The sequence below is a fragment of the Felis catus genome, chromosome D3 (assembly GCF_018350175.1).
Source record: "Felis catus isolate Fca126 chromosome D3, F.catus_Fca126_mat1.0, whole genome shotgun sequence".
Taxonomy (NCBI): Eukaryota; Metazoa; Chordata; class Mammalia; order Carnivora; family Felidae; genus Felis; species Felis catus.
The window spans coordinates 1,705,087-1,721,457 of NC_058379.1; the positions used below are offsets into that span (position 1 = coordinate 1,705,087).

A 16,371-nucleotide genomic window follows, 5' to 3' on the forward strand; every position below is an offset into this window, starting at 1 on the left:
TCTCCAAACAATATTACGAGCCCAGTACGAATACCGGCCCCGTTTCACAGATGAGGAGACCACGACACAGGCAGGTTCGGTAACTTGCGTAAGGCCGCACAACCCGTAAGTGGCTGAACCCGGAATTCCCAGGAATTCCAGCCACCGGTCAGTGCTCGTGACCAGTAAGTCCTGCTGCCGGGGGGAGGAGCCTTCACAGGGGACAGCATGAGGCTGCGGCCCAGCTCACTCGGCAACACTGAGGGTTTCCAGCTCATGCAGCCAGGTGTGTGAGATGAGCAAAGGTCACGTGTGCCCCTGGCGGATCAGAGCATCATCTCCAGACCTTTCTGGAGTTCCCCCCAAGTGTAGGGGGCTGTCATCTGACATCCCCGGGCACCTTTCACACAGGCAAGCAAGATGGTGGAGGGAGCAGAGGTGGGCTCCCGAGGGCTGGCGAGAGGGGACTCCTTGCTGGGGAGGGGACACCGTGATCCTACACCACCCACACTGGTCTTGGTCCCCAGTCTCTAAGGCAGAACCCTGGGAATCCCACGTCCTCTGGCCAGAGCATCAGGAGCTGAGTCAAATCCACGACTCCCCTGACACCCCGAGGGACGAGTCTGTGACGAGTCACTTTTCAAGGAGTCTGGAGGGACTGTGACTGCAGTGGAAATGGCCAGAGTTGCCTGAGCCCCTGAGACGGAAGCAGAACCCAGGCCCCCTGGGCAGACAAACCCCAAACCCAGCCCGAGGCCAGGGACAGGGGAGGGGAGATGGCCACATCTAGTCATATGCGGCTGAGATGTCTCGGTGCAGATTTGGGAGGACACAGGGCGTCTTTCACGGTGGATCAGAATCGCCTCAAGAGCCTCCCCAAAATGCAGATTCCCCGCCCCTGTCCCAAGTCCCAGTTCACGAGGCTGGAGGGCACTGGGAATCAGCATTCTGAGTGAGCGTCTCGGGAGCTTCCCGCCACACCCTGAGAAGTGCCGGCCCGGAGCGCAGGAAGAGGCGAGCAGGTCTGAGGGCGGTGGCTCGCCAGGTAACAGCTGGCAACACATCCGAAGGGCTGAGGACTGGCGGGCCCCCCGCCCGAGCTCCCGGGCGGGCCCCGCAGCTGCACTCACCTTGGCTGCGGAAAGCCTCGTGGGGAACCTGGATGTAGCTCTGCCCCTGAGCCGGGAAGCGGTAGTGGGAGGAATTTATGGCCTCGGGTAGGAGTTTGGCCACAGAGAACTCTGAGAACAAGCCAGAGACAGGAAGCCACAGTCAGTCAGCTCCGCGGCGCAGGAAATTGGGCTGTAAAACCCCATCTGCCTCTGCTGTTTTTAAAAGAACACGCTCCCCCGGGTAGTGTAATTACCTCTAGAAAATGACAACCTGAAAAAATAAGAGTCCGGGGAAAGTAATTTCGAGCGTGGCGAACGTGTCCATCCGGCCACACGCTGTGGGGGCCCCGTGGCCTGAGGTGACCCCTCCTGCCCTCCGGGCCTCTGTCACCATGGCTCTCAGTCACGCGATGAGCGCCCCCCCCCCCGTGCGGAGGGGGAGCCGCTCCTCACCACACTCTGGGGGACCCCGTGAGACACAGGAGGAGGAAGGCACCCGAGACACACACCTCCCGGCCGTCAGGCAAACGTGTCATGGCACGGAGGGAGCCATCGCGGCCGACTAACTCCCACTACAACTATCCTCCGTGGCTCAACTAGGCTTCTGATCCAGAGCCCGGCTGCTGCGGTGGAGCTCGGCAACGCTCCCTAGGTCAAGGCTTGTAGGCGGGAAGCGCTGCGAAGTCAGCGCGGGGGGGACGCTGCTCCGACCATCCCGGAGAGGCAGATTTAGGCCAAGCCTCCGGCTGGCCCTCGGAAACCCGATTCTGCACCTTTTATTTCACAGGCACTCAAAGGAGCCGCGGCTTTTCGACTCGGTTCCGAGCACAGACGACCGAGCACGAGATCAGGCTGGTCCCCCAGTCGCATTCAAATGCTTACGTAGCTTTGCGTCCGCATTATCGTGGCTGAGCACCTGTGCCCGATCTCACTCTCCCCCCAAAGTGTAATTCCGTGTAAGGGCGACCCGGTTCAGAAAAGCAGCGAGGTCTGTCTGGGCTGATGGGCGTGGTGCTCCGTCTGTGCGCATGTGTGTGCCCACCTGCACGTGTGTGTAAATGCTGCCTGTGCACTCATCCCCGCGCGTGCATACGCTGTGCGTGCGCCTGTGCCCGCGTGTTTACACGCTGCGTGTGCACCTGCGTGCGTCCATTTGCACACGTGTGTGCGCACCTGTGCGCTTATGGGCGTGCGCTGTGTGCGCGCCTGTGCGCGTGGGGGTGCGCACCTGTGCGGATGTGTCTGCGCACGCGTGAGCGCGCGCAGGTGGACGCAGGGCCGTCAGCGCGAACCCCAGGGGCCAGCGTCCCTCCCGCGCCTCCCGCGCCTCCGCCCGCACCAACGGCCGCGTCCCGCCCTGGGCGGACGACTACCTGCCATGGAGGAAGAGCCGATGATGGTGACCTGGGGGTCGCTGGCTTGCACGTTGGAAGAGATGTGGCCCATGACGGTGTCGACGGTCTCTATCAAGCCCAGCACGACGGCGTTGTCCTGCAAACGACACAACGTGAAGGAACTGAGCAAATGGAACGGGCACAACTGCCCTCCCCAGACGCACTCGCCGAGCTCGCGGGGTCCTGCTCCGCACTGGCGCCGCCGGTGCCCCCTCCCCCTCCAAAGGTAGAGCGCCGCGTGTCTGCGGAGGCCATGGTGGGCCAGGCCAGACCTCTCCGTGACCGGATGGGAAGGAGCCGTGCCACTACCCCTCTCACAGGCAAACGCCCCACCGAGCCCGCGGAACACAGTCCCCCGGGCCACCCAAGCCATTGGCTCCAAGGCTTAGCCCCAGGTGACAGAGACCCAGTCCCAGCTGCACCCTGAAGTCACCAGGAACTTCAGCCAATCTCTGACCGGCCCTGCCATGCCCCCTTCTGTTTCCCGCGGAAGGGGCTAACTGGCCCCAAGTTCCCTCCAGGACAAGGACACCAGCGGCTTCACCCTATTCTACATGCAGGGGATGGACGCCAGCTCCCCAGATCCTCTCTGCATGACCTTCCTGGTGCACCCCTTCCCTCCAAGGGCCCTCTCCACTTACTCTGCATCCCCCAAGCAGAGAGGATCCCAGTGGTCACTGCCCCCAAGAAGGCAGGGGTCCCTCCTGGTCACCCCGTATCTCTGCAGACAGCCCACCTTGGGCTGACTGCCCCTCATCGTGAGACACTCATCTACCAGGGACAGGGCCTCTCAGCCACCCAGGCACGCAGTGGCTGTTCCCATCTGCCATCATGCCCCTCTCTCCTTCCCGCCTTTCTGAAAACCATCTGTCAGCTAAGCGTCCTTAGCATTCTCTCACAAACACATGCTCCATGGGAATCTAATGAGGTGGAAATAGAACAGGGAGGCCAATTTTAGACATTTTCTTTCAGGCCTGTGGCCTGGTTTCAATCAGCTAAGCCCGGTGGAGCACATGGAGATCTGTGTTTCTGGCCGGCAGTTCTGTTGGGCAGTGGCTGATTTGTACCTTCTCTCTAAGGAACAGTCGAGCCTGCCTAAGCCTGAATGGTTTCATGATCGTTTCTGTTCTGTGGCGGAGCATTCAAAAAAAGTCACTTTAAAATGATGCTGAGAAAATAGGCCTACTCAGGTCCTCCGCTGGCCATGTTCCCAGGCTTTCCCAGGCTGCAGCCCTGTACAGAGCCACCCCCGGAGGTCATGAACTCTAGACGGCTGTGCCTTTTAGAAAAGGTTTCTAGGTAAGATTATCCCAATCTTAAATGCAGGATCCTTTATCCCCCCTCCCTTTGCCAGGGTTAAATCCAAGCTCATTCTGTTTGAAACTGTTCAAATAAAAAGTTCATCAAATGTAAATCCTGTAGCAATCTCATTAATAACATTTCTGCCACCAACCGGCAAATGTTTTTTTAACATCATAGGGGTTCAGGAGAATAAGCACTTTAATATTAGACCGGTGTGGGTATGGCCCTGCTAAGCAGTTATGCGTCCCCCACCCCACCAGGCAACCTTGTAGGTCCCACGTCAAGACCACAACATAAGAAAACGGACAGAGCCAGGACCCCAGGTCACTGGACTGAGAAAGGGCTCCTGAGACCCACTTCACACTCTGTATCAGTGAAAAGTTTCACCTGTGCTCTGCCACCGAGATGCAGGGGCCTCTTTGTTACTGCAGCACAGCCTCGCCTAGCCTGACTGATATAGCTACTGTTGCTGGAAACTGCCCTGGACATAGTTAAGGACAGCCAGATTAAATCACGCATACAGAGTATTTGTGGAATATATACACGTGAGCAAAACGTAAACTAGATGGAAAGGGACGTGTGCAAGAGTGCTCAGGGTCACAATGTGCCGTAAGACTTCAGGTGACTGTTCTTTTATATATTTCTTACCATCTGCAATTTCTACCTTCTCTACAGCTTATTAACTTGTTTTATCAAACAGTAAAGTCAATGACATTACTCTTAAAAAGAAAAAAAGTATTCCATTCTCTATCTGCTGTTCAGAGAAAAAGAGAAGCTTTTTTGGTTCTTACACTTATCACGAAGTACATATTGCCACGTGTTCCACTTTTTTCACATAAGCTAGTGACCTTTAAGCGTAAAACATGTTTTTATTACCATTCGAGAAGAAAGTGATGGTAAAAAATTTATCATGAAAAATGATAAACGTCAACCAAGTATGCAGTCCTCATGGAGAACTGCAACCCCCTCCCTGCTCGGTGTGGAGGACAGTGGCATGTTATTGACACACAAGCCTTAAGCCATACAGAAGACAAGGCACCTCAAATCAGTTGTATATCTGGTCTGAGCTCTAATGTCCCAGATTGCGGGACGGAGGGATGCATCATTTCTCTCAGAGATGTGAATTGGGCCACAATTATACCACTTCTAGGAAGACATGGCAGTTCCCAAAGCACGTACGTTTTGAAGCTCAAATGTTTTTTTGTCTTACCTCTGACACATCAATCCAACTGGGCAGTTGAAGAACCTCTCCCATGGTTTTTAAGAAAGCCTAAAGGCAGACAAAATGACACTGCTTAGCACGTATCTTAGAATTTATAATCTAGAACAGGAGTTGGCACTTTTATTTTTTTTTAAGCCCACCTAGTAAAGCGGTTAGGCTTTGAGTATAATTTTGTCACAAACACTCAACCCTGCCATTGTAGTGCAAATGCGGCCACGGACAACACAGAACTGAACAAGCACGTTCCAATAAAACTTGATTAGCAAAACAAGCAACAGACCATATTTGGCCTAAAAAGTAAAATCCAGGCCGTATTTTACATTTAGGGCACATCTCAATTTGAATTAGCCACAGCTCAAGTACTCCACAGCCAGATACGGCTAACAGTGTCCTTATCACCCAGCACAGGAAATGATTTTTCCTCATTTTCCCCCTCCCAGTGCTAGCCAGTGAGAAGCCAGGACATCATGGAAAACTGGATAATGGACGCCAAGGGTTTTTACTTCTCACCCAATCAGAGATGGGTGGGGTTTGGAGTAAATCTGCAGGATTCGTCTGCAGGACGCCCAGGCAGGTCTCTCCGCCGGGGCCCACACCAGAGGTCCCAAACCGAGAGCCCACAGGCTGAACCCGCCTCACAAATCCGCAAATAACTGCTTTCAAACGTCCGTTAGCTGTCCACTTCTTAAAAATTGGATTATTTTCCACTTGAAGGATCCAGGCATGAGGCTTCCCTTGCAAAATAAGAGACTGCCCTACAGATGAAACTCCGGTGGATCCGAGGCTGCGGCCACCCCCTGCAGGTGAACCGCTGCCTCTACTCCTCCCTCGGTCGACCAGGGCCGAGTTTGCAATCTCCCACCCTGTCAGGAGGCCCAGAGAGGGAGGCGCAGGGAAAGAGGAAATCACCAAGCCTCAAAATGACCTGTGGAAACCTGCACTGGATTCCACATTCCCACACAAACATACCCTGGAGGCTACCGCCCACCCACCACGTACCCGCGCCCCTGGGAAACCTTCCTTCCACCCCAGGGCTCCTGCCTGGAGCGGGTGGGGGAGGGGCCTGGAAGTGCGCAAGTACAGCGCCTTGCTCCCGCCTCCATCTCCTTATGATTGGCTGAGCCATCACGCCCTGTCTGCTCCCCTTGGCCAGCGACTGGCCAGGTGGTGGTCATGTGACCGAGTTCTGCCCAATCAGCTGTGAAGGGAGATCCGAACGGGGAACCCTGGGAAGGCATTTCCGGCTCCCTCCTCGAGGCGGTCGGCGACGCGTGGGGTGTGGCGCTATCCCCGCAGGCGGTGGGAAACGCGGGGGAGTGTGTGGAGAACTGCGCTGTCGCCCAGAGCCCTGGTGTGCGGGAAGACCGAAGCACTGGAGCCCAGGTGGAGCACTCCTTCGCCCCTGTGTGAAGTAAGCCCTTCGTGCTGCTGCTAGTCCCCGGCGGCCAGAACCACTCCCGCAAGGAGGCGGATGAAGCGGAATGGCCTCTCCGCGCTGGCAGAGACGCCGAGGCTGGCAGAAGGTGGGTGCCTGGCCGGGGACACGGGGCAGGGGCCAGGACCCCGGAACCCAGCACGCCAAAGATATCAGCACTCACCCCTCCCCCCCTTAAGGACGCCCGGGTGTCCCGAGCTCCTTCACGTCCGTCTGCAGCCAGCGGGTCTGGGAGGACGAAGAACCCTAACTGAGCGCTCACCTGTGCCAGACTCTGTTCTCCGCTCGCACGAGCCCACCTGGGTCCCCCGAGCCGAGTATCCTGTTGTGGCCCCCATATCGTAAATGAGCAGCGTGACCAAGGGCACTGGGCAAGCAGCCGTGGAGGGAAATTCAACCCTGCTGTCAGCCCTTTGCACCCTGCTCGGGACCCTTACACTGCACTCTCCCCAGGGAAACCCACTCGGCCGAGAGCCCTGGTGCTGAGATCAAGTTAAGTCCACAAGAGCCAGGGATCGGCCCCTACTTTGATCTGCAGAGTGAAAAGCACCTTGATTCCATCCCATAAATGGCACCTAACTTTAGGTAACTTTGGCACTTTTCACCGACGTGCACGTCGCGGCACTGGGGGGTCACGCTGTGTGCACACCAGGGCTACGTCTGCCCGAGACCCAACCCCACCCTTCACCTGTTGCCAAGGGAGGCGGCCGGGTAGCACACCCAGATGGTCAGCCGCCAGGTGGATGCGGACCTGGGAACAGGAGGTGAAGAGCTGAGTCTGAGCTGAGGGAGGCCCCAGCGTGCTGGGCAGAGCTGGCTGGAGGGGCCACCCCATCCGGCTGTTCACGAGAAGCCTGTAACCCAGACTTTTACGTAAAAGCTCACGACTTTTCTATGACTCTGTGCAGGTCAAACAAAACACGCCTGTGCTCCTGGATCTGGCAGTTTGCCTGCTCTGATCTGCCAGGCGCAGAAAAGAAATAGCTTTACCTTGGTGAGGTTCAGCGCTGTTTCCTGGGAGAGGGGCTTATTGGGTAAGTTGAGGGACACGTTTCGCAGGTAACTCAGTACCGTTCCCGGACTCTGGAGGTTTTTTCTCTTCTCCGTCAAGTTGGTTATGATAGGATGGTAAGCGTTGGTGGGCAGCTAAAAGGAATGAGAGGTGTGAGTTTGGGCTGGGGATGCAAGTCCAAGAAGTTCAGCGTGTGCTCCAGGCCGCGTGCCTCGTGAAGCCCCGTGACGATGGCACCCGCTCTTATCGCATATGAGGCACTTCCGTGACTCTCTGACACGTACTGACCACCTCAAGAAAGACGCACCTATTTGAGAGTTGAAACTAAGCACAGAGAGGCTGACCCAGAAACACATGGGAAACAACTGGAATTTGCACCCACACAAATGGTGCAAGAGTCTGCGCCCTCGCTGTCCCCTTAAAGCTCCCAAGTAAGGTAAGTAGCATGATTACAAATACTGCTTCCAGAGGGGGACGTTTCTGAGTGGACTGATCTCTCCTCAGACGCCGGGACAAGGGGCACAAACAGAAGGCATGCATCCACGCACAGCCTCCTGCTCTCCGCTCGCTGTGCCGCCTGCCCAGGAGACGGTCTCTGTGTTTGTGTCCCCGGACGTCTGGTTTACTTCCTTTCGACCCCTCTGGCCACAGGCCACAAGAAGCAGAGGACTTTCCCTTCAGTCAGCTGAGCATCCAGAGTTAGTGCCAAAGTTAGCTTCTCCTCCAGGGATGATTCCTCCCCAGACACTACACTGCCAACAAGAGAGAGCCAGACTGTCTGATGGAATTCAGCCCTGGCATACAGTCTAAGCCGAAAGGCTCTCAGCAAGAGGGGACCGAGATCGATGTGCATGCTCACCACAGTGTTGGCTGGGGGTGTCATGAAGAAGCTTGGTGGCGTCGAAGACAACAAAGCATGCTTTCCTGGGGGGAAAAAAAACAGTAACACTGAATTAAGGACTAAACCGTGGTCACTCTTCCAGCCTAAGAAAGGCCTGCCTTTATTCAAAACTCTCCAGCTTCAGACCCGTCTAAGACAGCCGGAGAATGCTGAGCAGGAATGCTGTTGCACAGATACAGGGCTAATAAATTAGCTTAATGGGTAGATGGTATGGATTTTCCCAGGTCACATTACTTTTCTATCTATATTTCAAATCACTTTTGAACACCCTCACGCAAGTCGTCACATAAAAAGATGATTTTATGTAAGCTTTTACCGATCTCAGATAAATAACCAAAAGAAACGGCCTTCAATTACACCTGGACTAGTTGGAGATAGAATACAGAGTGCTGCTAATCTCTGGGCGGAGACAGACCATCCCTCCCAGACAGAAGAAGCAAGACAGACAAAGTGGTGGGGCACACTGTCCTCCTGAGTCCTTTCAACCCTGAGGATTCTGGTTATTCTTTTCCATTTGGTTAATTACAAATAACGAAGACATCTAACACCAAAGATAAGCCACATTCGCTCTTCTCTTCCTCTTCTCCACCAGCTATTTCGAATCTTAGCATTTCCTGGTAAGAACACAGACTAACTAGATGCTCTACCTCATTTTCGGAAAAATCCCTCAAGGTTGTTTGAAGTGATCTAAGGAAATGACCTCACCACCCCTAGTTAGCTCCAGTAGTAACCAGCCTCTCGGGTTATGTGGGGCCCGGTAGCTGGGGGACAAGACGCCGAAGGGGAGACTCTGCCCAGAGGACTAGAGACCCAAACGCTAGGTTCTCCAAGTCAGAGTGACATTCATTCCTCAAATGCCAAGTAGTTACAGAGGAGTCCCATCCAATTCACATATAATTTTTGTGAGTCCACAAAGTAAAGTGCAGGACAGTAAAGACTAACCCGGCAACCCTGCCCGTCGTCACCGTCGATGACCCTGCAAGGCTACGAGAAGAAATGAGAATCTTTCGTGTCCTCTGTGAGTCCCAAGTCCCAAGGGGCTCTTGTTTTGTGGGCATCGGATTGTGTGGGTATGTTTTCAGTGTTCAAAAATACATAACTTGGAAATCACACGACTCTGAATGCAGCCTTCTACTTCCTCTGATTTTCTGTGGAAGGGGTGGCCATCCATTGTAGCACTGGGAGCAAAGCTGACCAGGTGATGGATGATCAACCCTCTGCCTTTGTATGAATTGGGAAAAGTCACCGCATCTGGCCTGCTCTGGCTAATGGATTAGAAGGGGACACCCCCTCTGGGCCGGTCATGCAGAGAAATGCCTGCTTTGGGCTCACCCTTGGTGTGCAGACGGGGCTTTATGCAAAGACCAGGTTTTGCCTCCTCCTACAGACCAGACACAGCAGGGCCCTGGCCTGGCCTGAGAGCAGGCTGGACCTCAGCCCAGATGTCTGTCTTCACACAGCTGGCATGACCCTGGCTCTGATGGACCGACTCACATGGAGCAGTCTAGGGAACTTCCAGATCATTTTCTCTATACGTGCTTTATGTCATGTGACCTGTCTCCAAAAGCAAGTCCCCAAGCCATACGGGGCCCTGATGGGTGTAGTTCTGGCTCAGCAAAGGTGCATGTGTGCACTCCTTGGGATATGTAGGTGTTAATACAACACCTCTCCTGAATGCCCCCCCCCAAATCAGATACCACCTTCATGGGGCACAGAGGGTGAGGTGACCTGAAAGGCTGTGCCATGTGTGGGGCTGATCGCCCCATTTCTGAGCCCTGGGATGTCCTGGGGACAAGGGTTTGCTGGGACAGACACAAGAACCAGAAAGAGCAACACGTCTTTCCAGTGTTATTAAAATGGTAATGTATCGAGAAAGAAGGATTTGTTTCAGGCTTTCAGTAGTACAAATACAGATGACATTTTAGTCTTGGTGACAAATCTCTGAATCTTAAGCTATAAAATGCAGAAGATTGATATCCTTCTTTCTTGTAAAGGACCTATATTTTGTCCTTCTGTCACTTGTGTGACAGGAATGAATTCCACTTTCTTAGTGAAGAATGAGTGTCAAAGGCCGCCGTGGACACAGACTTCCTGCACACACAGCGGCCATGCCCTGCTCTCGAGATCAGCAGCCCCAGTCATCTGCGGGGAGTCCCCTCTCCTCTGCATTTGGGACACGCCAACCCTACTGCCATGTCAAGGGTGGACTGTGACCCAGGCCTAAGGCAGTCAGCGTATCCCACACCCCCAGCCGCAGTTCTCAGCTCCTGGAAACTGGGATACACACGGATCCATCTGGTCAAATGAGACTCCTGGCCAGTCCTGCTGCAGGAGGAGACAGAAAAGAGAAGTTCATCTTCTGCGAGCATGGGGTGGAACCCTGGAGGGAACGGCAGCCATAGTGGCACCACCAGAAGGAAGCGGGGTCGAACAAAGAGATTCCCAGTGACACGTGTGAGCACCTAGAGCAAACCGGTCCTGAAGCGGATTTTCTGTTGTTTCCATTGTGGGGAGTTTTTTGGTTTTTTTTTTAATTTCGCTTGTTGGCGTAAGTCACTCAAGTTGTGTTTTCTGTCACATAATCACAGGGTCCTAACAGCTGAGGGACTCACTGTCGGAACCTGAGAGGGAGCAAGCCTTGCATTAACACCTACACCTCCCGGTCCCGACCTGCCCCTGTTGCTCTGGTGTCCATGCAGTGGCCAACCAACAAATGTTTATGAGTGACTGTCATTTTTTGGCAGATTATTTCACGTTCAAGGACCAGTGCATTCCCTTGTTATCACAGTGAAAATAGAATGGGGGAAGTAAATATTAATCATAAATCAGCAAAAATGTTGTGAAAACCTGCCACATGCAGGCATTGTGCTGATGCCTTACACCCGTGACATTGTGGCTCCACAGCCCCCCACCCCTGGGACATGAGTAGTACTGTTTCCATCCATTTACAAAGGAGAACACAGTGATTTGGGAAGATTAAGATACAAAGAGTCATATATTACATGATTCCATGTGATTGGAAGACCCAGAAGAGGGAAATCTGTAGAGACACTGGCTAAGCGGTAGCCAAGGGCTGGGAGGGGGCAATGGGGAGTGAAAGCTAGCGGGTGCTGGATTTACTTTTGGGGTGATGAGACTTTTTAAACCAGAGGGGATGGTTGCACAGCTGGTGAACATAGGAAGTACCACCAGATCATATGCCTTAAAATGGTCAAGTTTATGTTACGTGAATTTTACCTCAGCCAAAAAAGTGACTTCCCACGTCCCAGAGTTCATTGTGGCTGAGTGAAGGTTTGAACCCAGGCCACCTGTCCCTCAGGGCCCATCAGAGCCTGGCATGCAGGAAGCACCTGGTAAGCATTTGTTGATCAGATGCACCAAAGGACCCAGAATGCCTGTTCCCAAAGGGTCTGTAATCATCCATCCCATACACCTCCAAACCCCCTGGCGACCAGCAGGATATTCATCTCAGTGTGTCTCCGTTAAGGTGCCAGTTTCTCCATCCTGGGGAACAGGTGTTCTAGAGAAACGGCTGTATTTATGAGGTTCATTAGGATGCCTCTCAGCCTGCGGCGCAGACGGTCCCCTCAGGAGAGCGCGGAGTGAGAAATGCTAGTGAGGGAGGCGGACGGAAGGAGCCCTGTCCTCCCAGAGACGGGCAGAGCTGGCCCGAGCCCACCTCCCGTGCCCACTGTGTCCTTCCAGAGATGGGCAGAGCTGGCCCGAGCCCACCCCCCACCCCTGTGCCCACTGACCGACGGCAGCTGTGAAGTACATCGCGATCTCGTCCGGGGTCAGGGCCCGTTCCCAGATGATAAACTCATCGAAAGCTCCGACCTCATAACGCTTGGTCTGGTCCTGCTCAGACCCGATCACGAGGTTGACGCTGGGCTCCCCGTAGGCATGAGACACTTTGCCGCTTGGGTCGGAGGTGCTCAGGGTCCCATTGACATAGACTTTCAGACCCTCCTTGGATTTCCATGTAAACAAGACATGAGTCCAGTAGGGACCTGGAAAGAACAAAGATCACTATTCTGCTGATGTGGGAAGCACATGTTTCTGAGTTGTTAAATCCCTTTCAAGATGATTAGTCACTGTTAATCTTGGTGAGTCCTTCATGATCTAGATCTAACTTTTCTCAGTCCTTTGAAGCACAGAGAAGAAATTGTCCCCATCCCCAAAATTCCAGAAGCAGTCCAGAGAGACCCTTTGCTATTTTAAATTAGATCCTTTGCTATTTTAAAATAAAATGAAATAATAGCTAATGGGGGTCACTTGTTCAAAAAAACAATTCTTTTTCTTCAGTCCTGCCTGTGCCATCATAGTGCAGGTCAATAAAACCCACTGGACAATAAAACCTATCTGAGGGCCTGATTCAGCCCAGGGCGGTTGGCATCCACCTCTGCTCTGATATGGTACACGTAACACTAATAAACATGGTGGTATCACGGTAGTCAGGGCCACCCTCTGGGCTCATTCTCTCTGGCCTGAGAACCACAGTGACCCAATAAGAAGAATGTTCATCATACATCGGTGGTGGCTTGCCCCACGAAGGGCCCAGCTTGGTTTTGCAAGTGTTGTGTTATGGGCTTACTTCCGGAAGGAATAGGGCAGCCCGTTAAAGGACATGTATCATCTTAAATCATCCAGCAATAAGCCGTTGGGACTTCATCAAAATAAACCCTTCAGCACAGCGAGGGAAACAGCCAACAAAACTAAAAGACAACCGATGGAATGGAAGAAGATATTTGCAAATGACGAATCTGATAAAGGGTTATTATCCAAAGTCTATAATAAAGTGATACAGCTCAACACCCAAAAAACAAATTATCCAATTTAAAAGTGAGCAGTAGACACGAATAGACACTTTTCCAAAGAAGACAACCAGATGGCTCACAGATACACGGGAAGATGCTCGACATCACTCATCAGGGAAATGCAGATCAAAACCATAATGAGATACCACCTCACACCTGTCAGAATGGCTAAAATCAAAAACAAGGAGCAACAGGTGTCGGTGAGGATGTGGAGAAAAAGGAACCCTCGTGCACTGTTGGCAGGAAGGCAAACTGGTGTAGCCACTGTGGAAAACAGTGCGGAGACTCCTCAGAGAGTTAAAACTTGAACCGCCCTACAACCCAGCAATTGTACTACTGGGTATTTACCCAAAGAATACAAAAATACTATCTACAACAGCCAAATTATGGAAACAGCCCAAGCATCCACCCACTGATGAATGGATAAAGAAGTGGTATATATATTCAGCCATAAGAAAGAATGAAATCTTGCCATTTGCAATGACGTGGATGGAGCTATTGAATATTCTGATAAGTAAGTCAGAGAAGGGCAGATACCGTATGATTTCATGCATATGTGGAATTTAAGAAACAAAACAAGCAAGGGGAAAAAAGAGAAACAGTCCAGGAAACACTCTTTAACCGTAGAGAACAAACTGATGGTCACCAGAGGGGAGATGTGTGATGGGGATTAAAGAGTACATGTATCATGATGAAAAATAAAATAATTAAAATATATGTATATTATATATATTCAATCACTCAACAGTTAACTTAGGACTTTCTTGCTCAGGTTGCTCAGGACTGTGCAACTTTATAATCTTGACTCTCTGGAGAGCCCTTGGGTCCTAAATGGGTCCAAAGTGTATTGCCCTTGAATTTAAAGCAAGAATAACAACTTTCTTCAATGAACAAATAGAGTGTACTGCCAGGCAGAAATGTTTACAATTCTCCCCCATTTCCCGGGGTGGAAAAACAGAGTTCAGTAGACTTTACCTTAAAATATGTCGGGGAAACCTACTAGGTGCCCCATACAGTGTCAGCCCCGAGGATCATGGGGATAAGGCTGTTACATAAGAACCTGACCTTGGGCAGAAGGTGATAAGAGCCAGGAAAAGGTACAGGTAGTTCTGTCTGGGGGGGCAAGGGAGGCAGAGATTCCTGACCTGGGGTCAGAGAAAGCAAGCAGGCGAGATCCTCCCAGACCTCTTTTGCAGACAACGTTCAGGCTTGGTGTGAGTGAGTGAGCACGGCTCCCCCACTCCCCGAGGTAGCCCGGCACAGAGAGGGCTCAGACCCACCTGTTTGGTTCCAGGTCTTTTAGCGACTAAGACATACAGCCTCCTTTCCATGGGCCAGAAGATGCGTTTTCCTGGAGGCCTTCACTCTGCCAGCCCCGTCCGTGGTTCCCTCTTAGTCCCCAGCCTGGACTGGGCTGCCCCTCAATGTCACCCCAACACTTCTAGGGCCCTGGTCACCTCTACCTTGTCCAGTGTCCACTTCAGACCCTCTGCTCCCCAAGCTTCCCCACCCCCACACCCCTGACTTGTGCCCACTGCACGACCCCACATCACCCCACGGAGCACAGAGAAAGCAGGAGTCTCCAGACCGAGCCACACTGGCCCGCCACGCCCACCTGCAAACTCCCCTACGTCGGCAGGGCCCACCGTGCTGCTCCCCACGTGTCCCTGGGCACCCCCACCACGGCTCCAACTCCTGTCTTCCAGACCCCCCTTCCTCCCCAGTCTTCAGCCACTTTTCCAAAAAGTCTTCACATCGTACTCTAAATAAACATTGCCGAGTCTATACCACTAGAAAGAAGGAGGGGGAGGAGGCGAGGGATGATAGGGAGGAGGAGAGGGAGCAAAAGAAGAAAGAAGCAGGAGGAAGAGGGGAGGGGGGAAGGGAGGGGGAAATGGAGCAGGAGCCACGCTAAGCAGTACCGCATTTCATCTCCCCCAGCCCCACCCCGACTTTGGCCTCAGGCAGGTCAGGCCAGCACCTTCCCCCCAGGAAGCAGAGGCTGGGACCAGGGCATCAGGCAACAGAGGCAGGGCCCAGCTGGGGTGGGAGGGGCCCAGGCGCTCTCCAGCATCTTCCCAGGCAAGCCCTTAAAGCGGAGGCCGAGGCGTCCCTTACCTGGCGGGCTGAAGGTGGCCTCCCACGTCTTGGCGTTCTCCCGCGTGTACAGCTCCACGGAGCCCTTGCCGCCACTGGAGCAGACCTTGAACCCTTCAGAAATGACCTGTCCCCCGTATGCCGAAGGGATCGGTCTGGACTGCTCTCCGTGCGTCTTCCAGAAAAAAGAAAACGTGACCCCTGAGGGAAGGAGAGGCGCTGGGTCAGGAATGACAGCAGAAGGAACTCAGAAGCAGCTCCTTTGCGTTTGAAAAGCCCTTCTGTCCTCATTCTAGAGACAGTGCATGTTCAATTCAGAAAATTCCGATAACAGCAATAGGCAGTATTTAGCAAAAGCTCATTAAGTACCAGACACTTTTCCAAGAGTCTTCAGGGACTTCTCTCCTTAAATATTGTGAAAACCCTGTTACCACCCCCGTTATGAAACGAAGACACTGGGCCAGCTTGCCCAAGGTCACCAGCCATCATTAAGGTTAGATCCAAGCTCCAGCCTTGTGACCCCAGAGCCCCCAAATATAAAAGCCTGCACAATCTTCTTTTTTCTTTTTCTTTTTTTTTTTTTTTTTACATTTATTTATTTTTGAGAGACAGAGAAACAGAGCACACGTGAGGAGGGGCAGACAGAGGAGACAGAGTCCAAAGCAGGCTCCAGGCTCCCAGCTGTCAGCACAGAGCCCGACGCGGGGCTCAGACTCACAGACCATGAGATCATGACCTGAGCCGAAGTCGGACGCTCAACCGACTGAGCCACCCAGGGGCCCCCACAATCTGTTCTTATTCTTCCTTTTAGTCCAGAAGCATCTTCCCGGTAAGTCTTCCTAAAACCTTCCCTACAAGCATATTTTACAAAGAAAGGAACCAGCTCACGCACACTGGCTTATAAACCACGTAACTCACTGTATCTCCACGAAATCCCTCCAGTGTCCATACAGCCTCACGTCATCCCGTTCTCTGCACAGCGCTACATCGAAACCGGTATCACATGGTCTCCTTCAGCTTTTTATTTTCCAAACAGAACTGCCAGCTAAACCTGGCACCCCTCAGATTATATGCCTTTAGGAGAAATTCCTAGGAGGGAA

The 16,371-nt window shown here is 52.9% G+C and overlaps 1 protein-coding gene and 1 long non-coding RNA gene across 5 annotated transcripts in view; one reads left to right on the plus strand and one right to left on the minus strand.

Annotated features, from left to right (window-relative positions):
* ADGRD1 (adhesion G protein-coupled receptor D1) overlaps positions 1–16,371 on the minus strand; it is a 123,074-nt gene that overhangs the window by 80,735 nt on the left and 25,968 nt on the right. For all 4 annotated transcript variants that reach the window (XM_019814407.3, XM_011287690.4, XM_045042112.1 and 1 more), the window contains 7 exons: positions 15,293–15,472; positions 12,113–12,367; positions 8,316–8,380; positions 7,435–7,590; positions 4,998–5,057; positions 2,465–2,582; positions 1,110–1,220 (listed from right to left, as the gene is read on the minus strand). In XM_019814407.3, coding sequence (XP_019669966.2) covers positions 1,110–1,220; positions 2,465–2,582; positions 4,998–5,057; positions 7,435–7,590; positions 8,316–8,380; positions 12,113–12,367; positions 15,293–15,472 — 945 coding nt within the window. The remainder of the gene's footprint in view (positions 1–1,109; positions 1,221–2,464; positions 2,583–4,997; positions 5,058–7,434; positions 7,591–8,315; positions 8,381–12,112; positions 12,368–15,292; positions 15,473–16,371) is intronic.
* On the plus strand, positions 148–3,899 carry LOC123381399. Its single transcript, XR_006588299.1, has 2 exons — positions 148–265; positions 1,879–3,899. It is a non-coding gene; the product is annotated as an uncharacterized LOC123381399 (long non-coding RNA).